At 40.4% G+C, this 27,926-nt stretch overlaps 1 protein-coding gene across 6 annotated transcripts in view; it reads left to right on the forward strand.

The window, feature by feature from the left end:
• Positions 1–27,926, forward strand: part of RERE (arginine-glutamic acid dipeptide repeats) — a 426,438-nt gene that overhangs the window by 299,490 nt on the left and 99,022 nt on the right. For all 6 annotated transcript variants that reach the window (XM_029230137.1, XM_029230140.1, XM_029230141.1 and 3 more), the window contains 2 exons: positions 5,232–5,356; positions 6,286–6,385. In XM_029230137.1, coding sequence (XP_029085970.1) covers positions 5,232–5,356; positions 6,286–6,385 — 225 coding nt within the window. The remainder of the gene's footprint in view (positions 1–5,231; positions 5,357–6,285; positions 6,386–27,926) is intronic.

Genomic DNA, 27,926 nt, shown 5'->3' on the forward strand with positions numbered 1-27,926 from the left:
CCCAACCCAGGATTAAATTTAGAGATTTAATCACATTCTAGTTCGGTACCCTGCCCCTGGCAAGAATACTTCTGGGTGGTGCTATATAGTCTTATCAGGCACATGTGTGTCTCTCTCTTTTTTTTTTTTTTTATTTTTGCTGTACGCGGGCCTCTCACTGTTGTGGCCTCTCCTGTTGCGGAGCACAGGCTCCGGACGCACAGGCTCACCGGCCATGGCTCACGGGCCCAGCCGCTCTGCGGCATGTGGGATCTTCCCGGACCGGGGCACGAACCCGTGTCCCCTGCATCGGCAGGCGGACTCTCAACCACTGCGCCACCAGGGAAGCCCTACATGTGTGCCTCTTAATGATGGTTTGCAGCCATTGCTTGTTACTTAGATTCACTGTGTAATTGGACCTGTTACCTAGATCTACCCTTTAAAATGCTGATACTCTAATCCTGTCATTCGTTCTTTTATTAGCTGACCAACTGTCCCCTTGTCAACTTTTGTTTCCCTGAAACACATAGGAAAGGCAGGATAAATGCTTGACTCTTTCCCTCTTTTTACTGGTTGGTTCCCCAACATCTTCCAGTAGTCATCAGTGGATTTAAAATTACTTATCTGGGCTTCCCTGGTGGCATGGTGGTTAAGAATCTGCCTGCCAGTGCAGGGGACACGGGTTTGAACCCTGGTCTGGGAAGATCCCACATGCCGCAGAGCAAGTAAGCCAGTGCACCACAACTGCTGAGCCTGTGCTCTAGAGCCCACGAGCCACAACTACTGAGCCTGCGTGCCACAACTACTGAAGCCCGTGCGCCTAGAGCCCGTGCTCCACAACAAGAGAAGCGATGAGAAGCCTGCACACCGCAATGAAGAGTAGCCCCCACTCGCCGCAACTAGAGAAAAGCCTGCACGCAGCAACAAAGACCCAACGCAGCCATAAATACATAAATAAATTTATTAAAGAAAAAAATAAAAAACTCCCTTTAAAAAAAATTACTTATCTGCTAACCAATTGCTGTTACTCTTACTGATGATTAAATTATCCATTCGTGGGCTAGTAGGCGCCTCTTCCTGCTGTCTTCTGTGTCCTTTTAACTCGACCCCTGTGGTCTTTGGTATTTTATCTAGTATGACATGATTTTTTTTGTTTTGTTTTGTTTATTTTGTTACTGGAGTATAATTGCTTTACAGTGGTGTGTTAGTTTCTGCTTTATAACAAAGTGAATCAGTTATACATATACATATGTTCCCATATCTCCTCCCTCTTGCGTCTCCCTCCCTCCCACCCTCCCTATCCCATCCCTCCAGGCAGTCACAAAGCACCGAGCTGATCTCCCTGTGCTATGCGGCTGCTTCCCACTAGCTATCTACCTTACGTTTGGTAGTGTATATATGTAGTATGACATGATTTTAATGTCTCATTATGTACGTTCCCTGCCCTAGGTCTAGAACTAAACTTTTCTAATGAGTCCTCATTGTTTTAGAGGAAAGTGACATTTTTTGAGTGGCTGCTGCCCAGTCATTATTACTGGGTTAGTTACTGTTTCCAGGCCTCTTCAGGGAACAGATTAGGAAATATGCTTTTTCCCCCCTTTTCTTTTTTTAATGATAAAACGTATCGTGGTTTCTTTCTGATGCTTCTAATTCAAATTCAGAACAGGCCTTGTATTTAATTCTATAGATGAAATTTTCTTTCATCCGTATCTGTATCTTTTCCCCATGTCTCAAAACCAATTTTTAAATGACACCAAAATAATTATTCATTTGCTTCAATCCCATAATACATATATAGCAGCTCAGAATAACAGTGCTTGCACTGCTACAAACAATATGATTATTGGAAACAGCTTTATAGATTTTTTTTTTTTTGGCCTTAGAATATATCCCACTAAGTCTATATAGGCAAATTAGTATGTTTTAAAGTTACCTGAAATGATTCCTAGAGAGGAACAAACACAAAACATAGCTGGTTGGATTTATTTGATTTTGCTTTAGAGTTTTTAAGGGATTGTTGTTCTTTAAACTTAATTTTGTTTTTATAATTATGTGAAATACAAGGCTCCAAATCAAACATGCAAATGAAGTATGTTCAAAAAGTTCACCTTCTTGCCCTGTCCCCTCCACGTGTTCCCTCCCTCCCTGATGGATAATTGTTTAGTGTTTTTAATTGAAGGTTTTGATCTAACATTCTTATTTTTATTCCCCCAGCCCCATGTTCTTAGATAGTGGTAGCATAATAAAAACACCTTCACCACCTTTCTTTGACCTTCTGACAATATCTCCTGTGTTCCCTCCATAGCAATAGGTAGAGCTCCTTCTCGTTTTCTTCTGCCACTTCCTGGGACCCCACTGCATAGGTGGAGCAGTTTATTCTTCCAGCCCCCATTGTTGGGCGTTTGCACTGTTTCCAGTCATTTGCTGTTACAAGTAATAATGTGATGAATAGCTTATGCATAAAGATTATTATTTTGTCAGCTTATCTTTGGGATATTATATTATCCCCAGAAGGGCGATGACTGGCTTAGAGGGCACATGTAATTCTTAGGATATTACAGAGTTCCCCTCCCTAGAGATTGTACCATTTTGCTTTCTCGTACTAGCGACTTTTATGAGTGCAAACATTCAGCCTTGTGTATTGTCACACTTTGGCATTTATGTCAATCTGATAGATCGGAAATGGTCTCTCGCTGGCATTAATTGGCATGTCTCTTGTCAGCAAAGTCGACCATCTTTTCCTATGAGTAAGAGCCATTCTCATTTCCTTTTCCGTAAGCTAATTGTATTTCTAGTCCATTTTTTCTCTAGGGGATTGGTCCTTCCCCACAGCAATAGTATTTTAAATAAATAAATAAATAAATAAACGATTTATTTATTTATTGCTGGCTGGCTGGCAGGCTGGTTGGCTGTGTTGGGTTTTTGTTGCTGCGCGCGGGCTTTCTCTAGTTGCGGCGAGCGGGGGCTATTCTTCGTTGCAGTGCGCAGGCTTCCTATTGCGGTGGCTTCTCGTTGTGGAGCATGGGCTCTAGGCGCGCAGGCTTCAGTAGTTGTGGAGCATGGGCTCAGTAGTTGTGGCTCGCGGGCTCTAGAGCGCAGACTCAGAAGTTGTGGTGCATGGGATTAGTTGCTCCGCGGCATGTGGGATCTTCCCTGACCAGGTCTCGAACCCCTGTCCCCTGCATTGGCAGGCGGATTCTTAACCCCACTGCACCACCAGGGAAGACCCAGCAATAGTATTTTTTAATTAACTTAACAAACAACTATTGGAGAGCTGCTACTACACCAGCTACTGTACTTGGTGCAGGGGAAACAGCTCAGTACAAATGTCAAAGACCTTTTGATATGAGTAGCTATTGTGTTTTAATTTTATTCCCATGCCATCACTGTTTATGAAGCAGACCTAATTGTGACCCCCACTTAAATGTTAAACATGTCAGTACTGAATTAGGGAAGAGCATCGTTGTTTGGGGGAGGTCAGCACTTGATACACAGCAAGAGGCCTCAGAGGTAGCCTGTGAAGCAGAAATTGCGAACCCGTAGCCTGCCAGCCGCGTGGCCTACTAATACTGTGTTTTGCCACACAGTTGTATTTAAAACTTGAATAGCCAACATTTAAAACCATGAGCTTTCACATTGAAGTCAAGATTTCTGGACTTTGGAAAAAAATTGGAGGATGTACAGAGGTTCTCATTCCTGCACAGCAGCATTCCCCAGATGGGGACGCTCTCTCTTCATTTCACCCTGATTCCCTTCACTTCTTGGTACCTAATGCCTGCATGCCCAGTTCGGGAGCCGCTGTCACATGTGGCTTTGAGCACTTGAAATGTGGCTAGTCGGAACTGGGATGTAGTGTTCTGTTTACTGTGGACAGTAGAACATTTAAAGTGGAACATGAGGCCCTCGTTTTATTTCCATTGGCTGCACACTCTGCCTGCTTCATTCATTTACAGTTTCTGCCTAGGTTCTATGGACACTGGAGCTTTTAATTTAAACTATTAGACTAATGTGACCTTGTTCGTAATTTGAGAAAATAAACGTGTGTTTTGCAGATGGTTGACTTTTCTTAGGCCTCTGAGTAGTCACAGCACCCATTTACACTTGCTCTGCCCCAGCAGTGGAGGATGAGAAAATGCTGGAGGTGTTTGAATCTCTAGCAGAATTGACGTAGAATCTTGGTTGTTGAGCACTGTTGTTCAAATCTTTCAAAAAAATTGTTAATTGAGGTGTACCTTATGTACAGTGACCTGTTGATATCCTGTGTATACTGTTCAGTCTGCTGTGACAATTCATAGCAAGGCACAGAACATGTGTCATCCCAGAAAGTTCCTTCCTGCCCTTCTCAAGAAGTCCTCTCCTCCTGAAAGCACTGCTCATCTAATTTCCATCACCATCATTTTAGTTCAGCTATGTTTTTTTAATTAATTAATTAATTAATAATTTATGGCTGTGTTGGGTCTTCATTGTTGTGCGCGGGCTTTCTCTAGTTGTGGGGACTGCACGGGTGGGGACTACTCTTCATAGCGGTGTGCAGGCTTCTCATGTTGCAGAGCACGGGCTCTAGGGCACGTGGGCTCAGTAGTTGTGGCACATGGGCTTAGTTGCTCTGTGGCATGTAGGATCTTCCCGGACCAGGGCTCGAACCCATTTCCCCTGCATTGGCAGGCAGATTGTTAACCACTGCGCCACCAGGGAAGTCCCTTCAGCTGTGTTTTTAATGTTACCATGATGGCTCTTCTGGATGTTCACCCTGACTCATCGATACTGACTCTCTGGAAAGCAGCGTTAGTTTAGTAGGGTACTTCAGTTCTTTTTTAGCACCTGTCCTTAGGTGAGGTTCCACTATTTGTATATATCTCTTTGTAAACATATTATCATATTGGAAATGTGTGTGGCTCTACCTTCTTTATCAAGCAGCTCTTATTTCCCGAAACATTTTTTTGTTTTATCATTTCTTTTATTCACACGTGCCCATTTCTTTCTCCCTCTGAGGACCATACTGGCACTGGTTTATTTTGACACTGTTTGCTTCTCCTTAAGTAGAGATCGAGCAGTCCATTGTGAAATCTTCTGTGGTGAAATGATCCTGAAATGTGTGATAGGCCAGCTTCAGTGACTCATGATTTTCCTGTTATTTCAGTGCTGCCAAAAGAAAGAGGCTTAGTAAGCTACTGCATCTGTCCCCAAGGCCTGCCTGCACAGGCAGCTCTCAAGTGTGCCTTGATTGTGACTTGTTCGTCCCTGTCTTACAGGCCAAACTTCCCGATTTGCAACCATTCCCTTCTCCCGATGGTGACACTGTGACCCAACATGAGGAACTGGTCTGGATGCCTGGAGTTAATGACTGTGACCTCCTTATGTACTTGAGGGCAGCAAGGTAAAAGGAATCCACACCGTTCTGCTTTGTGAATTGATTAGTGGGCAACAAACGTTCTCCTTTCCCCTGAAATTCTATTTATATATTGGGCATTCTGACTTCATGTTTTGTTATACTGTCTGTAATCAGAGACCTGATCCTTGTTACCAGAGAAACATAGCTTACCATGGTAAAATCACTTTTTTCTCCTCGGTGTTTGCCCCACATTAGATTTTAGAAGTCTTCAGAAGGAAAACATCTTAAGCCATGCATGCAATTATCAACACCTCTTAATACAGCTGAGTAATTGGCTCATTCAGCTTATCTTAAAATCCCTTTACAGGTTTCTTTACTCTGTGGCTGTTCATTGGTACCTAACCTAAACTTATGTTTTAGGGGCTTACCTATATGAGTACTTGCTAACCTAAAAATGCCGAGACTGCAAAATGAGAAGTTGAAGTCTGTCCCAGACACATCCTAGTGCAGGCAGAGCCTTCCTTTGTCTGCAGGGGTTTCTGGGACTCACTCACTGTAGTATCAACAACGTGCAACAGAAATGCTGAAACAGGGTGGTGATGGGATATTAGCTCTGGCTGTTCTGTGGTCAGCAGTGCAGCTTGGAGGCTGCCGTGGGGATGGAGGCTTCAGGGGAGGGGTGACTACTAAGAGTTCTTTTCACCTCTTTTCCACTTTCAATTTGCTTAGAAGTAGTTGATGTAGAGTATGAAAGGAATGAAGTAAAGTTTCAGCGGATTTAATTTTAGATATTTTCTGGAGAATATATCTGGGTGAACTGCAGAGGAACTTCAATTTTTTTTTTTTTTAAACAAGAGCAGAAGCAAGGCTGAGGACTCATGCATGTAGTAGTGGAATTTGGTGTGGGCTGAAGATGTGATCTGGAAACAGGGTTGAAATGTCTGTACTGCCGTTTTCCCTTCCCGTCTTCCCAGGAGCATGGCGGCCTTTGCAGGGATGTGTGACGGAGGCTCCACGGAAGATGGCTGCGTTGCGGCCTCGCGGGATGACACCACCCTCAACGCACTGAACACAGTGAGTCCTTTGAAGTTGCCCTGGGTGGGAAGAAAGTTCGTTTTTCTCCTGTGCTGGCATAGGGAATATGTGATGATCATGGAACATGAAGGGGCCTGGCATCTGAGGAGTAAGTACTGTGGTCTGTTGCTGGGATTGAAAGATTGGAGTCGTGGTCCTGGTGGTAGGGCTCCATGACCTTGGCCAGCGATCCGGCACCTCCAGATTTCACCTCCTGATCTGCGTCTGTGCTTCAGGATTGTGGCGAGCCTCTGCTGAGAGCCTCATGCTAGTGGTTAATCTTCACTGAGACCTCACCAAAGCCGAGGACTAGGCAGAGTGGTCTTACTGAATCCTCCCAGCACTGCTCTGAAGGAGGCTCCATTATTACCACCATGTGGACACAGGAAAGAACTTGAGAGCAGTTAAGTCACGATCCAAGGTCATACACTCAAGATGTGAACCCAGAGGTCACGCTTTTCCCCTCAACGTATTCGGAAAGGCTGGAGGAATAGAAAGCTTGACTTCTTTGAACATATTTGGTTTTTATAGATTTGGCTTTGGAACCATGTAAGTATTTCACATGATTATAAAACAAAATTAAGTTTAAAAAAAAAACAATCCTTAAAAAAATCTAAAGTAAAACATAGCACACGAGCGTAATGGTGCTGAGTTGGTTGCGTGACGTCCTGCACGGGCGCTCATCTGCTTTAATCCTGTGACTCCATAGCAGCTCCGAATAACAAAACTCGAACGGCTACAAACAGTAGGATTCCTGAAACCTGGTCACATTTTTTTGGGGGGGGGGGGACTCCTTACTGACCTTGGAGTATATCCTACAGGGCTGTACAGGAAAATTAATGTATCTTAAAGTTCCTTGAAATAATTCCTCTTCTGGGTGTTTACTAATGTGAAATCATCAGATCTGAAGTAATAATGAATTTTTATGGATTTCTGATCTGTTAATAGTCTGCAGGGTTATGTATACTTACATAGGTGTTGAGCATGAGGCCGAGCAACTCTTCTGACGATTCACTAAGTATAATGTGAGTGCCCTTTTTGTTTGTCTTTTTCTTGAGAGGTCACTGTAGTTGGAAGGGACTTTCAAAATCATCTGTTCCCATCTCTAAATAGATAAGAATCTGAGGCGTAGAAAGACCACATGACTTGTTTGGATGCCAGCAATGCAAAACATTGATAACAGATCCCAATTTAGGGATCTTTCTTGCTTTCGGGGAAACATGTAGGTATCTGAACAACATAGTTGATTTTTATTCCTGGTCTAGTTGTGTTTCTTGGGTATCACATAACGTTATAATCGTCTCATGTGTTGGAGGTTGATTCATCTTGCTGCCATGTTCTAAATAAGTGAATGATTTTTCACATTCCCATTTACTTTCTCACCTATTTGATGCTTTGAATTTTTGTTGTTATAAGGAATCCTTATTCTGAACATATAGTGATAGAGCCAGGAGGGGCCTTGGAGATTATTTTTACAGATGAGAAAACTGAGACCCAGAGATTGATGATACTGCAAACAGTGGCTGTGGCAGATGTATGTCTGTGAATTCAGAATACCCCAAAAAATGTGTGTATATTTAAAGTAACTCTTTGATATGAGTTTGTTTTGTTGGGTTTTTGTATAAAAGCTTTATGAACAAAATTCTCCTTTCATGACTCTGCTGATCAGTTGAATTTTGAATAACAAAGATGTTGCCATATTTAGTTAAATGTCTGTTTTTGGCACTTTCCTGAATTTATCTAATTTATTCTTATCCCAGCCCCTCTAAGGATTCTGTACAACATACTTCTGTACAGAAATAATTCGGGTTATTTTTGCCTGTGATCCTTTGTAGCAAGTTCCTTCTGAAGTTTTCTTCAGCATTGCCAGAGGGTTTTGGCTTTATGGGTTTTTGTTTCTGAGAAGGTACCTTCTCATCACTTGAAAATCTTCCTGCCTAGGTGAGCCCAAGATGGCTCAGGTGTCGGGCTATGCAGTACAAGTGCATTTAGCCATCAAAAGGTTGCGTTGTGTGCTCATTTTGTGATGAAAAGAAACTTCTAGTGGCTGTTTTAATTTTTAAACTTCATTGTTGTACTGGCTCACAGAAACTGTAGGCACTTTCTTTAATGAGAAGTGGAGTGATTGGAAAAATCTTGAGAGAAGTTAATGTTTATTTTGACTTCCTTGGAGTAAGGGGGTTTTGAATTACGTTAAGTAATAAAAAGATAAATGCATTGTCACGTGAGAAGTACTTGTTGCTTCTTAGAGTGTAGCATAGAGTCAAAACAAGGTTAGGCATTTATCAGCTTAGGAAATAGACACAGGTTTATTCTATTTCCCGGTACAGTGTAGAAATTTAAAGTATACGGAATCTGCAGTACGGCTACATTAGAGTATGTTTAATATCCCAGTAGGACTATTCGAATTAAAATGCATTTAAGTAAATAGTTTAATGTTTAAAACTGTAGTCACTAATAAAACATTTTTAAACTGTTAGTTCTTTTTGACAACTATATGTACCTGTTTTAAAATATAAGGTCTTCAGGATTACTTGTTTTGACTTTTTTCTTCATTATTCGCAAATGAGAGTTTTAGTGTGTATTTAAAAAAACTTATTGGGGTGTAATTTCTGTATAATAAATTGCTCTGGTTTAAAGTATACAATTTGATGAGCTTTTGTAGATGTGTGTGCCAATGAAACTACTACAGTGTTCAAGATAGAAATCATTTCCAGCATCTGCAAAAGTTGCCTCATGCCCTTTTATAATCCTTTGCTGCTTCCAGTCTCAGATAACCACTGATATGTTTTCTCTCATTATAGATTAGTTGCATTTTCTAGAATGCTGCATGAATAGAATAATTTTGTATGTAATACTTGGGGTCTGGATTCTTTCAGCCTAGTAATATTACAGTAGATTTATATTGTTGCATTATCAATAGCGCATTCCTTTTTATTGCTGAGCAGTATTCCAGTGTATGGATATTCATAACATTTTATCCATTCACCTGGTGATGGACATTTTTTTTTTTCCCAAGCTTTTGGCCATTATGAACCTTGTTATGCAAGCCTTTCTTTAGAACATATACTTTCATTTCTCTTGAGTAAATACCTAGCAGTGAAGTTGCAGGAATGTATATATGCAGGTAGCTTTTTAAGAAACTGTCAAACAGGTTTCCACAGTGGCTGCAGCATTTTACATTCCCATCAGTAGTGTGTTAGAATTTCAGTTCTTCAACATCCTCCATGAGACTTGATGTTTTCAGTCTTTAAAATTTTCAGCCATTCTAATGGATGTGGAGTGATATGTCATTGAGGTTTTCATTTAAATTTCCTGACTGTTGGTAATGTTGAGCATCTTTTCATGTCTTAAAGCCCATTTGTATATCTTCTTTTGTGAAGTAACTTTTGCCTAATTTAAAAGATTGAATTATTTGGCCTTTAGTATGATTTATTTGTAAGAATTTATATTGCACATACAAGTGCCTTGATACATGTATTGTAAATATTTTCTCCCATACTATGACTTTTTTTGTTGTTTATAATGGTGTGTTTCTAAGAGTAAAATAACTTAATTTTGCTGAAGTCTGATGTATCTTTTTCCTTTTATGAAGGTTTCTTTGATCATCCCATGATTACAAAGATTGTTTCTATGCTTTCTTCTTGAAGTTTTAGTTCTTACATTTAGACCTGCCTGTTGTTCATTTCAAATTAATTTTGCATGTGATGCAAGGTAGAGGTGAAAGTTCATTCTTTCCTACACAGATGCCAGTTGTTGGAGCCGCATTTGTTGAAAATAGTCTTTTCTCATTGAATTGCCTTGATGCCTTTATTGAACAAGCACTGATTGTATATGTTTGGGTTTTTTTTTTTTACTATTCTATTATGTTTAACTGATCTAATATTATATCTATTTTTTTTTTTACCAGTACTTCAGTATTTTGAATACTATAGCTTTATAGGAACTCAGGTGGTATAAGTCTTTCTATTTTGTACTTGTTTTCAAGGTTGCTTTGGCTCTTTTAGGTCATTTGCATTTCCATATAAATTTCAAAATCAGCTTGTCAGTTTCTATTTTAAAAAAGGCTTTGATGGAATTTTGGTTGAGATTGCATTGAATCTGTGGATCTATTTAGGAAGACTTGACATCTTAACAATTTGAATCGTCGAATCCATGAACATGATATAGTGTCTCTCCCTTTTTAAAAAAGGTTTCTTTAATTTTTTTGAGTAAGACTTTGCAGTTTTCACTGTACAAGTTTTGTACATATTTTGTCAAATTTATCCCTTAAGTAATTATTGTTTGAAGATTCTATTGTTAATAAAATAGTATTTTTAAATTTCATTGTCTGCATGTTCATTGTTAGGATAGACGTACAATCAGTTTTTATGACTTTACCTTGTATTATTTTATACAAAGAATACACGGTCAACACTAGTAGCTTTCTGGTTGGTTCCTTAGGATTTTCTGTGTGCACGGTCATGTCATCTGCAAATAAAGATAGCTTTACCTCTTTCTGATTTATGTGTTTTATTACTCTTCTGTGCTTTCTTGCACTTGCTTGAACCTCCAGTACAGTACTGAATAGAAATGATGAGAATGGACATCTTTGCTTTCTTTCTCATTTTAAGGAAAAAGCATTCAGTTGTTTAGTGTTAAGTACAATGTAGGATTTTTGTTGTTGTTTAATCAAGCCGAGAATGTTCCCTTTTATTTCTAAGTTTGTTGAGGTTTTTACCATGAATGGCCATTGAATTTTGTCAGATGCTGTTTTTTTTTCTTCTGTATCTAATGAAATGATCATATGGTTGTTATATACTTTATTTGTTAGTATGGTGAATTATATTTATTCATTTCAGATGTTAAACCAACTGTGCATTCCTAGATTAAATCCTGCTTGGGCATTCTGTACTATTGGATTCAGTTTGCTATTATTTTGTTAAAAACTTTTACATTTGTGTTCATGAGGGATAGTGAGCTGTAGTCTTCTTTCTTTGTAATTTCTTTTTCTGGTTTTGATATCAGAGTAATACTGACTTCAGAAATTAGTTGGGAAATATTTCCTCCTACTCTGTTTTTCTCTTATAAAGGATTGATCTTTTTTCTTTGTTAAATGTTTGATAGAACTGACAGTGAAGCCGTCTGGGACTAAATTTTTTTTAATGGAAACTTAACGAGTGTTACTGAAACCAGGTTCGTACTGCTCACCACACAACAGGCCAATAAATCGAGAGAGGAATAGTGACTTTATTCCGGAAGCTGGCAGACCAAGAAGATGCGGACTGTGTCCCAGAGAACCGCCTCACCTGAGTTAGAATTCAGGCTTCTTTTATACCAAAAGGGAGGGGAGTGCCAGCATGACTCAGCACAGGTAACAGAGCCCAAGTGTTAAGAGCTAAAGGTATAGGTCTGATATGGAGTCAGGTTTGTTCTTCTCTGTTACAAAAGTACAGATAGACATAGACCTATTCAGATTTTATATTTTGTTATGTGTCACTAGTAATCTGTTGATCTCTAAATGTTTTATTTCATCTGGGATATCAAATTTGTTGGTAAAAATAACGAATTATTTCTGTAGTATCTTTTTTTTTTTTTTTTTTTTTTTTGCGGTACATGGACCTCTCACTGCTGTGGCCTCTCCCGTTGCGGAGCACAGGCTCCGGACGCGCAGGCTCAGCGGCCATGGCTCACGGGCCCAGCCGCTCCGCGGCATGTGGGATCTTCCCGGACTGGGGCACGAACCCGTGTCCCCTGCATCGGCAGGCGGACTCTCAACCACTGCACCACCAGGGAAGCCCTGTAGTATCTTTTTAATGTCTATAGGAATCTGTAATTTTGACTTTGAATTCTTAATATTGCTAATTTGTTTCCTCTTAATCATGCTAAAATATAAGGTTATCAATATTATTGATCTTTTCAGATAGGTAGCATTTGGTTTCATTGATTTTTCTCTGTCTGATCTCCCAATCTTATTTTAATTATTTCTTTTCTACTTATTTTGGGTTGATTTGATTACTTTTCCCCCTAGCTTCCTAAAATGGGATCTTAGATAACTGATTTTATCACAAATTCTAATTTGTAATTAGAATGGAACATTCTGTTACCATTTTGTTAAAAATTTTATGTGTGATTTCTTCTTTTACCCATGGATTGTTTGGAATTAAATTGTTTAATCACCAGGGACTTGGAATTTCTCTCTCCCCGCCACCCCTCTCTCCCTGCCACCCCTCTCTCCCTGCCCTCCCTCTCTCCCCATCCTCTCTCTCCCCCCCCACCTCCTTCCCCCCCACTTTTGGAATGTTATTGATTTCTAATTTCGTTCTGCTGTGGTCAGAGTACCCAGTAAGATTTCATTCTTTTGAAATCTGAGACTTGTTTCTTGGCTCACCATGTGATTTACCTTGGTGAATGTTCCATGTACACTTGTAATGAACTTATGTTCTGCAGTTGTTAGGTGTACTGTTTTATTATTGTCAGTTTCTTTGAGGTGGTTTATATTATCATTCAGATCTTCTCTGTCCTATCTAGTTGTACTGTCAGTTACTCAGAAAGGTGTGTTAAAGTCTTGTGAATTTGGTTATTTCTCCTTTTAATTCTGTTAGTTTTTGCTTCATATGTATGGAAATTGTGTCTTTATCTTTCTCCCTGTAGTGACCCTTTAACATTTTTGGTGTAACCCTTTTTGTGTCTAGTAGTACTCTTTTGTCATGAACTCAGTGTTGTCTAAAATTAGTACAGCTACTCTGGCTTTCTTATGCCTGTTGTCTGCATGTGGTATATCTTCTTCCAGCTTCTTACTTTGAATCCTGATTTTTACTTTTATTTAAAGTACCTCTCTTGTGTGCTTTAAGCTTTTCAGTTGTTTCTTGCTTTTTATCCAGTCTGGCAGGCTCTACCTTCTGTTTGGAGTGTTTAGTCCATTTTAATGTAGTGCAGATGATTCTCAGGTTGTATAAAACTTGAGCCACACACAGTTTTAACAGCAGAGCTGTCATTGGAGAATCACAGAAGTAGTTAATATATAAATATCTTACTTTCATGGCCACATGATGATACTTTTGATTCAGCAGTGGACTTGCAGACTAGTTAGGTAAACAGTTCTTTGTGTACTCATTCGTGTTAAATGTATTTCTTATCTTTTTACTTCTTACATAAAAAACAGTTTTATACTGATAGAGAGGAAGAAGATGTAATAAATGTGTTGGCCTCTCTTATTGCAAGAGGAGGGTATGCACAGGCTCCAGAAGCGCAGGCTCAGCGGCCATGGCTCACGGGCCCAGCCGCTCCGCGGCATGTGGGATCTTCCCGGACTGGGGCACAAACCCGTGTCCCCTGCATTGGCAGGCGGACTCTCAACCGCTGCGCCACCAGGGAAGCCCCAAGAGGGAGGGTATTCTTAGTAACCACAGGCCTACTCCTTAATGTGCGTCAGCAAAGATAGTTTTATTATATTTTACTATTTTAAATTGTGAATACCTGTGAACGCAAAATTGTTTTATTCATAAATTTATGGTATACATATATTAAATAACATTAAAATGTGACAAAGCAATGGTGCTATCTCTGGAATATCTTACATAGAAATGTTTCTGTGTGTGCTGTACCAGGTATATGTTTCTCCAAATGAAATTTTAATTAGGCTTATTGTACACGTTTAGCATATATGTAAATTTTAAGCATAATTGCTATGTAACATATAAATGGCCTATATTATTCTAATGGAATTTATTCAGCCATCTTTAAAGGCGTGCATTTATTTGGCCTTTTATAAAATAGACCTTTATATTTATGCTTGGAAACTGCCCCAGAGCCCTTTAGTTTGAGACTAGGGTTTTCTGGAAAATATCATGCTGACTTATTTTTCCTAAATTGGTCTGGATTTTATTATTTGAGCTCAGGTATCTTTCCCATTTTCTAAATAAAGTTCAAATTCTTTGACTTCTCTTTCTCAGAAACTTATTTGCATTCTTATGTTTACCTTCTCTTGCTAACACTAAACATATACATTTTCACTGTGTATAAGTAAAATTTATAATCATGCAGCAAAGATTTCACCTTTGCCTGGACAGTTTTATTCCCTGAAATATGGATGGCTGTTAGACATTTGGATTAAGCTTTTTACATATTCAAGAGAGTGTATATGTGTTTGCTTACTTATTTATGCACACCCACATCTCCTTCAACAAAGGATGAAAGGCCTCCAGTAGCTTAATCGTTAGTTTTTATCTCTGATCTATAAATATCACTATTTGTTAACCACCGAGTATTAATCATCTTTGTTTTCTGCGCTCTAGCCGACGCCTGGTACAGGGTAGAGAGGACTAAATATTTGTTGAATTGATGGAATACATAAATCGGGTCCAAGTCCACATCACATTTGATCACGCAGAGCCTGTTGTTGTAGAGTTGGCGTAGCAGAGCATGCAGATGAGCCTGCTCTAAGGATCATTTTCATCTTCCTCTCTTTCATTCTAAAAAATTAAGTCTATAGAATTTCTGTCAGAGATCTTCTATTTGTTCCTTGTAAATGGACTTCGCTAAAGCATCTGGCCCTGGATTAGCTTTGCAGTGCTTCGGACTTTAATGAATGTTGAGTCTGTTCCAGCTCCCAAATAAGACATTGCCAGGAGGCCCTTTTTTTATACTTTGCCTACGGTATATGATCAGGATTCTTCTGAAATTCATTCCACACTCACACCCTTTGCTTAAATTCTTCTCTTTTTACTATTTCTCCATTAGATTAGTCCCCGTTAATTGGTTGTAGGGTGGTGGTTTTTTTGTCTCAGGATTTTGGTTGGAAAGAGTAATAGTTGATAGTGCTATATGATTTCTTTTGATGGAAATCCAGTAATTACAAGAACACCTTATTTAAATCAGTCTTGACAAGCACCTTTGCTAGGGTTTTATTTATGTTGTAACAGGATATTGGACTCTACCTCATATTATATTCTTAACGATAGTAGAAGTGAAATTGCTGAAAGAGACCACGTAGTGAAGTTTTCTGGTGTAACCATGACCTTTTCAACTGATTATCAGCATAATAATAGACAAATTTGAGTTTTTATTTATTGTGCTTTGACCAATTAGAAATATTTTGAACTTTCGTTCTGAAAATTTTTTGTTTTAGAAATTTACCCATGTGGTTCCCTTTGGGCTGAGAACTTCAGACATTCACTTCTGCTCAAAAGTTACACGAAACAACACTTCTCACACAAATTACATGACTTAATTCATTTTATCTTGTTTGAAGATGACTTTTTTTTTTTTTTTTTTTTTTTTGCGGTACGCGGGCCTCTCACTGCTGTGGCCTCTCCTGTTGTGGAGCACAGGCTCCGGACGCGCAGGCTCAGCGGCCATGGCTCACGGGCCCAGCCGCTCCGCGGCATGTGGGATCTTCCCGGACCGGGGCACAAACCCGTGTCCCCTGCATCGGCAGGCGGACTCTCAACCACTGCGCCACCAGGGAAGCCCTGAAGATGACTTTTTAAATTTAATACTTCCATATTTTATTCCTTTTTAGAGAATCTGTAGCTTTTACTTAAAGTTGACTTTATGCCTCTGTTCTTTCCCCTAAATATAACAGAGAGCATTATCAAAGGTTCTCAGGGGTGGGTGAGGAGATAAAGGCCACTTACATTATCAACCCCTGGGAATGGCATCTTCATTACTTATTGTAGTAGTGATTTTATTTTTGATAATTTTTTTAACACAGAAGTCTGGCTGTAAGTTCTTCTGGTCTGTTGTGTTTCCGATTCAGCTCATCACAATTGTGGCCCCACTTTGCTTTTCAGTGTGAACCACTCACAAGTTTCTTTAGCCATTTCTTTCTTTTATCTCTTTTTAATATAATAGTTTTATTGAAATATAATTCATGTACTATATAGTTCACATATTTAAAGTGTACAATTTAATGGCTTTCAGTATATTCAGATTTGTGTTAACTACCACCACGATCAATTTTTGAACATTTCACCCCCCAAGGAAACCTGTGCTCATTAATCACTCCCCATCTCCCATCTCTCCTCACCCCACCCAGGCAGCCATTATTATATTATTATTATATTCTGCCTTCCATGTCTTATGGATTCCCCTGTTGTGAACATTTCATTTAAGTGGAATTGTGCAATATGTGGTCTTTTGTAACTGGTTTCTTTCACTGAGGGTAATGTTTCCAGTTTTCATCCATGGTGTAGTTTTTATATGTGTGTGTGTGTGTGTAACCATTTTTATGTATAACCATTTTATTTCTCTTCCTGGTCAGCTTTGTCTATCTGTATGTCTTAAAATGCGACACCTGCACTAAAGCAACGCTTGTCAGATTTGATCAGCATATGGTGTCAAGGAGTTAACTTCAGTTGTCCCAAAAGCTCACCTCAGTGCAGTCCAAGCCTTCATGAATGTGCACATCACATTCATTTTTTTCTTGTGTTTTGTCTTTGTCCTGTTTTGTTTCATTTTTCTTCGCATTTTTGCCTTTCCTAAGCCATTTATCTCCCGCTCTCAGCTTTTTGACTGAATTTTCAGTCAGGCAGGGGACTTTAAATTTATCACTGTTATTTTCATTTTATTAGGTATCAACTATGGGTCAGTTGCCTGATGTCATTAATAACAACAACAATATTAATAATCGTAACAAAATTTAAATGTATTTGTTGGTTGAGTGCTTCTATGTTAGGCAAAAGTTTAAGTGCTTTTTATGAATGAATTTATTTCATCTTTATAACAATTCTGTGAGAAAAGTACGGTTATCACCTGCAGATTAATAGCCGCACTCTGTCATATTTATGTACACGTAATAATTTAAACTTGAGGGTAGTCTAGGATTGAGGCCAGTGCCTTACAACAGTCCCCTTGAAATGTCCATTGAATCTGCAGTTTGGGGGATTTGCCATTCAGCAAGTTAAAAACCCTTCCTGCTGCAGCCCGGCTGTGTGTCTCCATCCTTCCTCCTAGGCCCTCAGCAGGGACGGATCAGTGTGATTCAGCTTTTACTTTTGTTTGGCAAAAGTTAGAAAGTTCCTTTGCTAATTTAAGAAATTTCTTTCTCATAAGATTTTTTTCCAAGCTAAATACTGGTAAAATATTTTGAGGTTTACATGGTGTTTTGAAAACTGTCTACTTAACATCAGTCAGTTGGAATTTTAACACCTGTGAATCTATATTAAGCATTAATGCTAACATAATAAGCATTTAGCAAGTCAGGATAAAAGCCCTTAGCCTTTTTACATCGAAGAAGAGGCTTTAATAAAATCATTCATTCATTTATTTGTTCAGTAATAAACGTGATGGAGTCCCTGCTCTTTGCAAAACCCTAATGGGAGGGCATTTGCTGAAAGTGTTGAAATCTAAGTAAGTGTTTAAATCTTAGAACAACGTGGGCCCATGAGTTTTGAAAAGGCTCACATATGAACAAAACTTATTACATGTACTGTAGAATATTAAAATTTATATTTGTCCTAGTATGTGTGTTTCTTATACTAGTTTGAAGTATACTTCAGAATACTTTTTTGTTTTTATAGCTCTCCTAGATAAATTTTTTTACCCCCAATGTTTGAAGGTTGGTGTATTAGTTTCCTGTGGCTGCTGTAACAAATTACCACAAACTTGGCGACTTAAAACAACAGGTTTTATTCTTTCCTAGTTCTGGAGGCCAGACGTTAGAAACCAACATGTCAGTGGGGCCATGTTCCCTCCATCTCCACAGGGGGAGAATCATTCTTTGCCTCTTTCAGCACTGAGTAGCTCTCCTAGCTCTCCTCCTTTATGGCCACATCTTTCTCTGCTTGTCTTCCCATTTCTGTCTTCTCTTTGTGTCTGTGTCTTCTCTGTTCCGTGTTTCCCACTGCCTCTCTTTCATAAGGATGCTGGTTACTGGGTATAGGGCCCGCCTGGGTCATCTAGAATTGTCTCCTCATCTTAAAATCCTTAACTTAATCACCATCACGTCTGTAAAGACCCTTTTTTCAAATACGGTCACAATCACATGTTCCAGGGATTTGATGTGGATATCTTCTGGTGGTCATTTTTTAGCCTGCCACAGTTGGATTTTACTGTTACACAAAATGTTACTAAAATAAATTATAGTACTTATTTTTAATTTTTTGTAATAGTTTATTTTTACTTCCTTTCCTTTTCTATCACAGTTTATTTAGATTGTGGACTTTATAATATTGAGAGTATAAAAATATTCTAGTAGTGACTGTGATATTTCTGTAACATTTGAGGACATTTGATTTATAAAATACTGTCACATTTGTATTGGCATAAAGTATAGTGTATTTGGCTTTCTTGGTACAAAGAACATTTATTTAAATAACAGAATTGTCATGTATAACCACCATATTGACTGATTTATGCTGACCTGTCAGGTTGCTGAGTATTTCTTCCTTGGCTCCGCCCTAGATGGACCCAGCCTGCCCCAGTCGAGTCAGAGGGCACCTGCCCCTCAGGGCCCCTCGGGGGCAAGGTCTCCTGCTGCTTGTAGGTCCGATCTCTGAGGTGGCCTGGGGTCAGCCCTGGCTACCTTTGAAGCTATTGCTCTTTTAAGTCTCTGCCGTCTGTTCCATTTCCTGTCCTGCAGCGCTGCCCCGACCAGCTCTCTTCTCCAGGAGACGGATTATTCCCCCATAGCCGGTCAGTTTCTGGGCTTCTTATTAAATCACTACACCGACTGCCCACCCTTGGCCTTCTTGCTGCCCTGTCTGTTGCTTGGCCTGCCTTCTCCCTGCCCATAGTATTGGTTGGGTGGTGTATTCCACCTTACTCAAGTACTTTGAAGTACTACTTATTCAGGGATTTTGGGGAAAGTTGGCTCTTAACTTTCCCCCATTCTGCACCCCACCCCCCATGTCACGAATGAGGTGTAAGTTTTCATGTGTCTCAAATCAAGTCTACCTTTACTTGATGCCTCCGAGTCATCATTATTGGTGGCCATCACACAAAATCGTGTGCGACTGTGGAGAGTTTCAGATCTTTGGTTTGCATAATGTTGGGTTGGCCAAAAGGTTCATTTGGTTTTTTCCATAAGATGACTCTAGTAGCACTTAGTTGTCTTTAACTTCATTCAAAACAATTTTGTTAGATCGTATGTGATAGCTGTCATATTAGTGTGCATTTAAAGAAAGACTTATCAAAATTGGTGAATTTTTGTGTAGCCATTTTAATATTGAAGATGGAAGAAAACAACATTTTTGGCATATTATTCTTTATTATTTCAAGAAAGGTAAAAAACGCAAACCAAACGCAAAAAATGATTTGTGCAGCGTATGGAGAAGGTGCTGTGACTGATCGAACATGTCAAAAGTAGTTTGCAAAGTTTCGTGCTGGAGATTTCTTGCTGGACAATACCCAGTGGTCAGGTAGACCAGTTGAAGTTGATAGCGATCAAATCAAGACGTTAATTGAGAATAATCAATGTTATACAACGTGGGAGATAGCCGACATACTCAAAATCAAGCGTTGAACGTCCTTTGCACCAGCTTGATTATGTTAATCACTTTGATGTTGGGGTTCCATGTAAGTTAAGCGAGAAAAACCTTCTTGACCATATTTCCGCATGCCATTCTCTACCTAAATGTAATGAAAATGTTCCGTTTTTAAAACAAATTGTGATGGGCAATGAAAAGTGGATACTGTGCAATAATGTGGCATGGAAGAGATTGTGGGGCAAACGAAATGAACCACCACCACCAACCACACCAAAGGCTGGTCTTCATGCAAAGAAGGTGATGTGTATATGGTGGGATTGGAAGGGAGTCCTCTATTATGAGCTCCTTCCAGAAAACCAAACGATTAATTCCAACAAGTCTTGCTCCCAGTTAGACCAACTGAAAGCACTTGACGAAAGCTTCCAGAATTAGTCAGTGGAAAACGCATACGCTTCCATCAGGATAACACAAGACCTTGTGTTTCTTTGATGACCAGGCAAAAACTGTTACACCTTGGCTGGGAAGTTCTGATTCATCCGCCGTATTCACCGGACATTGCACCTTCGTATTTCCACTTATTCCGGTCTTTACAAAAAATTTCAGTTCCCTGGAAGAGTGTAGAAGGCACCTGGAACAGTTCTTTGCTCAGAAAGATAAAACGTCTTGGGAAGATGGAATTATGAAGTTGCCTGAAAAATGGCAGAAGGTAGTGGATCAAAAGGGTGAAGACGTTGTTCAATAAAGTTCTTGGTGAAAATGAAAAATGTGTCTTTTATGTGTACTTAAAAACCAAAGGCACTTTTTGGCCAACCCAATAGTTTGCCAAGTTTTGGAGTCTTCTACAGTGAGGCTCTCTTGCGCCACTGCTCTGTGTTAAAATCACTCAGTCTCTCTCATTTGTTCTTTCAGACCTGTTTGACTGGGAAATCCAGAACTGTGAGGAAGCCAGACAGCTAAGGTTCAGGGTGAGGGCTTCGAGGTTCTCCAGGGACATTGCTGGAGGGGCACTACTGTGGTTGCCCAGAGCCTTTTTGCTTATTTTTTAGTCACTAGCTTTGTTCTTTTTTTTTTTTTTTTTTGGCGATACGTGGGCCTCTCACCGTTGTGGCCTCTCCCGCTGTGGAGCACAGGCTCCAGACACGCAGGCTTAGCAGCCATGGCTCACGGGCCCAGCCGCTCTGTGGCATGTGGGATCCTCCCAGACCGGGGCACGAACCCGTGTCCCCCGCATCGGCAGGCGGACTCTCAACCACTGCGCCACCAGGGAAGCCCTAGCTTTGTTCTTTGAGGTTTCTAGATAAAAGAGTAGTCACTCAGAAATTTTCCCAACTCAGTAATCTCACATGCTTTGGTGTATGCCTCTTTGATTTTCTTTGTTCCATTACTTTATCGTTGCAACCAAAAAAAGCATATGTGTACTATTGTTTACACAGCCTTAAAATTACTCTTCAGAAATCACCAAGGTTAAGGTTATTGAGCCCCATGGATTGGAAGCAGTCATTTCTGCACCTAAATTCTACTGAGTGTAGGTATTAAAGCACTTTCTGTAAATGTTTTTCCCTTAATACTGATGCAACTGATCTTGAGGTTGTTTTTGTTTATTTATTTTAAGAAAAAATGAACTGTTTGTAGGAATCTGGTTAAAATTGACCCATAGCTGACCTTTCACATGTACTTTCTAGTTCAGTTTAGCATTTATAAATGGGTTCGCTAATACCTACGTGAGAGGGATAGAACAGTGTTTTTTCTGTCACCCTCTAGGTTAGAGCCTTACTTATTGTTTTTCTGTTTTCAAGGCTGTGAAGATTCTAGAAGTAAGTGAAAAAAAGTTTTAATTTCCACTGTGGCCCTGAACAGTTTCTACTTGTGAGCTGAAACAAGTCTTTCTAAACTGACAAATAATTATGATTCCTGAATCTGCCAGTAGTTTTCTCGTTGTGGCCAGAGTTACACTCATTCTGTATCATTGAGCTGAATCTTGTCATCAGTGGATTTGTCTGCTGAGTCCTTAAAGGAGTCAACCTCCCTTTTGATACACTGGGCTGGCAGCTTAGACCCACGGCAGCCTAGGGTTCTTTATGTACGGTGCCTGGACTCACACACAAAAAGCAGGAGGAAAGATTTTGTTTCTGAGAAGCGAGGTTATATACATGTTAACTGTGTAGATGATTAACTGTGCAGAATGTCATTTAAAGACCTGTGGCATAAACTATTGCGGCTTTCACAGAGGCCTGAAAATTAACACTAACCTTAATCCCGAAGGTGTAAGTGAAGCCTCTGTAGCAGCTAGCCAGTGTTTGGCCTGGGCAGTTTGGCTATATTGTTCAGTGGCTATATTGTTTGTTTATTTTTCTAAAGGACTGTATAATATTCTTTCCATTTATTTGTTTTTTAAGACTATTTAGAATTTCACCTTTAAGAAACGTCTATAAAGAGAAAGAATGTTAAAAACTGGGAAGTTCCAAAAAAGACCTTCTTCAGCTCCTCTGTTACAGATGAAGAATCCAGGGGCCACAGTGCTACACAGAGCAGGGGCCTCCAGGTCCTTTCCTGGTAACTTGCTCCTGAGATTCTCAACAGTCACCAGGTTCTCTGTTATTTCCCTTCTGAATCCTGTCTGTCATCCTGTGTTGTAAGTACTGTAGAGTAAAGTTCATTCCTGTGGCGCTCTAAAGCTGATTCACTTTCCTTACCACCAGTGCTATTTCCCGTGACGGTCATCCCGTCCCATCCCTTTTTACTTTATTTTATTTTATTTATTTATTTTTTGCAGTACGCGGGCCTCTCACTGCTGTGGCCTCTCCCGTTGCGGAGCACAGGCTCCGGACGCGCAGGCTCGGCGGCCATGGCTCACGGGCCCAGCCGCTCCGCGGCATGTGGGATCTTCCCGGACCGGGGCACGAACCCGTGTCCCCTGCATCGGTAGGCAGACTCTCAACCACTGCACCGCCAGGGAAACCCCCACTCTTTTTAGTCGGCTCTCCTTAATGGAATATTTCCTTCTCCAGGAGTCATGCTCAGTGATTACCACGTACCTTATTTCATCCTAAACAGTCCTTCAAAATAGGTTCTGTATTCTTCCTTTTTGCAGCCAAGAATACTGAGATTTAGAAAAATACTTAACTTGTTTTCTGTCACACGGCTGGTGGCAGAACAAGTGTTTGAATCAAAGCCAGGAACCCTGTCCTGTTGAGATTTCACCTCTGCGAAACTCCCAAACTTGTGTCTTTGGCCCAGGAACTCTTCAGCTTCTCCTTTCCAGGTGTTTGTGTTCGTAAAGACAGTAGGCAGATGGTCAGAAATGGCCAAGACGTTGAGTTTGGTTTGTTCTGTATTTTAAAAACATACTGCCCTCAGCTGAAGTGCCAGCATTTGGTGTTTACTTTCTAATCACCTTGTGGTTGAGGCTCCTGTTCTGTGTGTTTAAAATACCTTCAAAAACACTGTAGCCAGGAGATGGTGACCTGTTAATTTCTGGTTACAGTATTGTGCGAGAATTAACTGTGAATGAGAAGTGGTACAGTGCTGTATCAGCCATGGGAAACTCGGTTAAAAGTGCAGTGTTATCTAGACATAGCACTGCCTACTTTTACTTGCTCCTGGAGTGGTGTTTTTAGTTTGGTTGTTGCCCTTCCTTAAGTGTAGGCACGGTTAATCATATTACTCTGTTGATTTTTCACATCTGCTCTGTGGAGTCATCTTGGTTTTTCAGCAGAGCAGATATCACCGCAGTCACTGACACTTTTGTGTTTTTATCATACATTTATTTCATTATTTTGCTTATGTGTGTGTGTTTCCTCTTCTCTGAGTTGCTCGTTTCCTCCTCCTGCCTACCCACCCCGCCCCAGGTTAAGAAAAGACCTTGAGCTTGCTGTCTCCCTGTGGCTGGAGGAGCCCCCGAGCCCATTGCTCCCACCAGATCGCCGGTTCTAAGCTGCTCCAGTGTAGATGTTTGGGGCAGGGGCTGAGTCTCAGACTTCCTAGAAATTGGGCTTATGTTAGAATCCTCGCTATGCTGCTTTCTAGAGAAGTGGCCCCGAGCAAGACACTGAACCTCTCAGTTTTGTTTCCTCATTTTTAGTACTCTTGCCACTAAAGAGTGGTGTGAGGGATGATGAAATCATAATGACCTAGTAAGTTCCTAGTACATGCAATACTCAAGAAATGTTGGTTCCCTCCTCCCTTCTCCTTTGTGACCCCAGGGTCTGGCATAATTCCTGGAACATTGTACTTATTCAGAGAGTGTTGGAGGGGGAGGGTTGGTCCAACGACAATGTATTTCCTTCTGAAAATTAACTGAATCTTTCCCTCAGCCCTTACTCTCAGCGGTTAAATTCTGTCTTAACCATGATCTCTAAAATGTATGCCCATAGGAGTATTTAGAGAAATTTATCCTCTCCAGTGCTTAAATAGCATTATTTGGAGTGACAGTAGCCAAACAAAAATAAACATTGTGCTTTTAGTCTTAACTCTGGTTTTTAAATGTATACATGTATCATATTTTGAGCTTGGTACTAGGTCATTGGTGATGGAGGAATGATTGAAAATATATAGGCATTTGTGAATTACAGATTATGATAAAAAACTTTTTAAGTTGTATCTTAGATTTCAGCAAGATTTCTCTCATGTTAGTGAGAAATAATTGAAATAATTAAAACTACATGAAGGATTTTAAGAACTTTTCCAAATTCCACTTTTTTTCCCCTAAGTTATTTTGGCAGTTTATTGTAAATAATGTATTTTGCAGAGCAAAAGACTTTGAAATCTAATATTATCTTTAATGGACTGCAATTATTTAATATTTAGCATGAATGCAATCTAACTCAGGTAGGCTTTTTCTCCAGTTATTGTAAGGGCTGTAATTGCAAAAGGATACTTTAGTGTAGCAGAAGCTGCCAGATGCAATGCCATTTGATCTAAAAAGGTCACAGTAAAAGGGACATTTAAATTAAGTTATAAATTACAATTGAAGAACAATATTTTGATGTGGGAGACCAGGGATGACAGAGCAGGAGATGTAATTCATGGGTTCATTATAGAACAGAGGTGCCTGACAGCTGAGCCGTGCCAAGAGGAAAATTTATTTGCAACATCACGCAGACAGAAAATGGCAGCTCAGATGAAAAGCCTGAGTAGAAACTTGAAACGTTGTGGTAATACGTGGAGTTTATGCTAATAAGACTGCCCCAGATCCAGCGACGTTTAATCATTGCTGTAATATAAATGAGGTGTTCGGACATGTGCACATTTTCAATCTTATTTAAATTAAGACCTCGTCCTTGCTCTGTAAAATAACACACTTTATAACCAGGCATTAAGGTTGATTCTCTCACCTCCCTGTCCAATATACAGATTTGCTGAAATTTCAGAATTGTTTAGGCAGGAGAGTTAAAGCTTGAAACAAGAATTCCATCCATGGCAGCTTTGAGGAAGGATATAATTTAATGTTTATAGCAGTCCATGAGAAGTTCAATCATGAGTTAATTAAACCGTAGGCAGTCATTAAGTATTATTTATTCTTTCGAGAAGCTTGCCAATAAAGCACTTATATATATTAAATTACAGAAAGTAATAAGCAGGGGATGATTTGTCAGGCTGAGTGAGAGTAGCAGGTTTAACTTGGGCAATTTTGCAGAAATGTGTTTTTCTTCTTGTGGCCTGACCCTTTCTTCCTGCTAATCACAGAGAGGTCAGGGGCTGTCACAGGACACTTGAGGCTACATAGTCCCCAGCACGGTGGGCACCTTGAACGTCCGGGTGTTTGAAGAGTCTCGGGTAAGAGCCGTGTCCCTAAAACATTACTCCCCGTGATGATACCGCTGGACAGTCTATGGTTGTTTGGCATTTCGGGGTATCTTGTCACAGTGTCTCATTTCTGGCTTTTCATGGTCCTTTGACACAGCTGAGGGCTGGTGTTGTCAGGCCCATTTGACAGACGAAAACCGCAACTCGGCTGGTTTGTGACGAAGCTGCTTAATAGGAGTCTGTCCCCCGGCGCAGGCTCTGAGCTGTGTTCTCGAGGCTCCAGAAGGCCTTGACTGTGGAGCGGTTCGTGCAGAGCGGGCTGCTGAGCACCTGGAATCTTTGGGCCATTGAGATTTTTATGCAACAGCCAGCTGTGTCCAGTTACAGAGGGCGCTGGTGTCCTTGGCTCTGTGTGATTCAGTGTTGCAGTTCCTTTGTCGAGCAGAACCAAACTAGGAGTTTGTTACACAGAAGCTGCCATTGTTTTCAGAACCATCCCCCTCGGCCCCCCCCAGCCAGGTCCACCCTGCTGGTATACTTGGGCCATCTTAGGCGGAACCGTGTGTAGCATTCGGAGTTGCTCAGGAACTCTTTGTGGAATGAATGGAAGGAAGGCAGAGAATGTGGTGGGAGCTGCCTGTCTCCAGGGCTGGGACGTCCCACTGGGTCTCAGGGCACCAGAAGACGTGGCTGAGGAGGGTGGACACCTAAGGGGGATGAGCCACCCTGGACTCCTTCACAATGAACAAACCAAAATCGAAGGGAAGAGCGCAACCTGAGGATTCTGTGGAGTAAGTGTGGGGAACCAGATGCCGGGCTGCTGGAAGACGGCAAAGCAGGGGTAGTTGCACGATGGAGTCACTTTTAAAGGGCTAGTGGATTGGTGAAAAATCGCCATTTTGTTATCAGATCCCCCAGATACTGACCCGTGGTTTAGGGGAAGATGGCTTTTACTTGTGCATAAGTGCAGACTTGCAGTTCGGTGATGTGGAAGCGGCAGATTTACAAGTGCATGCTTCCCTGATCATCGGATTAAACACACACACGTGCACGCACGCATGTACATGCACACACAGGCCCTGTGATGATGAATTTGAAAACGGTGGTTTCTGCGGAATGACTTCCTGCTTTAAGTGGTGATAGTGTAAGATCTAAGTTCTCTTACCAGTAGCTTGTGAAGATTGGAAGCTGATTGAGTAAAGATGCTGTATCTTGGTCCCTGCTTTTTGCAGTGATCTTTACCCAGTAGCTCCAAAATGGTTCATTCCTCTATACATTAAAATTGCATTTAATCCCAGATTTTCCCAGCCGGGCTTGGCTGCAAAATGGACAGAAAGGTTTACTTATCTTGTTTTAATTGCTCTTCTAAGACTACAAAGTGAAGCTGTAAGACATTTGAGGGTCTCCATTGCAATTCCTTTGAAAAATCTTCTCTAGGGTAATGGTAGAAAATCTTATTCACAATGAAGAACCTTTTAACGTAGCAATATTGGGAAGCCTGCACTGAATTTCCTATATTGATGTATCTGTGTGATTGTAATGAGGTGTTTAAAATTTGAAACGCACATGTTTTTCACTGGTTGAGATCATCCCAATTCTTCAGAGCTTGACATGGTATTAGAGGGGAATATTTTCAGTGACAATTTTTAGAGATTTGAGATAGCCAGTATTTTGGTAAACTTACCAACTCTCGTTTACATGAGGAATACAGTTGAAACAATCAGTTAAGCTCTAGCTCAAACATTATTTTGGCCCCAGTCTGAAGAAAGAAAATCTTCATAATCATCTAGAAAACAAACCCTTTTTAAGAAGTGCTTTCTTGTGCATGATATGATATGTTAAGGAAGGAGGTGGAACCCAACAACTCAACCCGTTAGGACCCTAGAGTTTGGATGCGACATTTAGATAGGTGTGTCACACTAGAACAGTACTTCAAACTGATTCTCAGGCCAGCATTTCTGAGGTACGTCACTTGTGTTACTCCCAGCTCTGTTCATCCCTAGCACCCCGAGTAGCGTCTGGCACAGTTTAGCTCTCAATAAATATTTGTGGAAGGAATGAAGGATATCCTGAACTCCCAGGAGTTTTCCCAAACTGCTCGAATGATAATCAACAAAAGAAGCAATATGGGCTGTAACAACTATTAATATGTTAGAAATATATCTTCAGTAAATATAATTGAAGTATTTCTTTAAAGATGTAAAGCTCTCAGAATTTCTCAGACAAGATTCCTGGAAAGTGGGAGTAAGTGTTTGTACCATTAAGAAGGCAACTGTTTAGAAAGGTTCCTTTGGGTTTCCTGGGAAGGGGGTGTGCCAGAGCAGAACTTTGTACTGGCGTTTATGAATTATCGATAACAGCACAGTGACACCCTAACTTCGTTTGTT

This window comes from Monodon monoceros, unplaced genomic scaffold (genome assembly GCF_005190385.1).
Source record: "Monodon monoceros isolate NGI ecotype Baffin Bay Population unplaced genomic scaffold, NGI_Narwhal_1 Super_Scaffold_18, whole genome shotgun sequence".
In the NCBI taxonomy this organism is placed as follows: Eukaryota; Metazoa; Chordata; class Mammalia; order Artiodactyla; family Monodontidae; genus Monodon; species Monodon monoceros.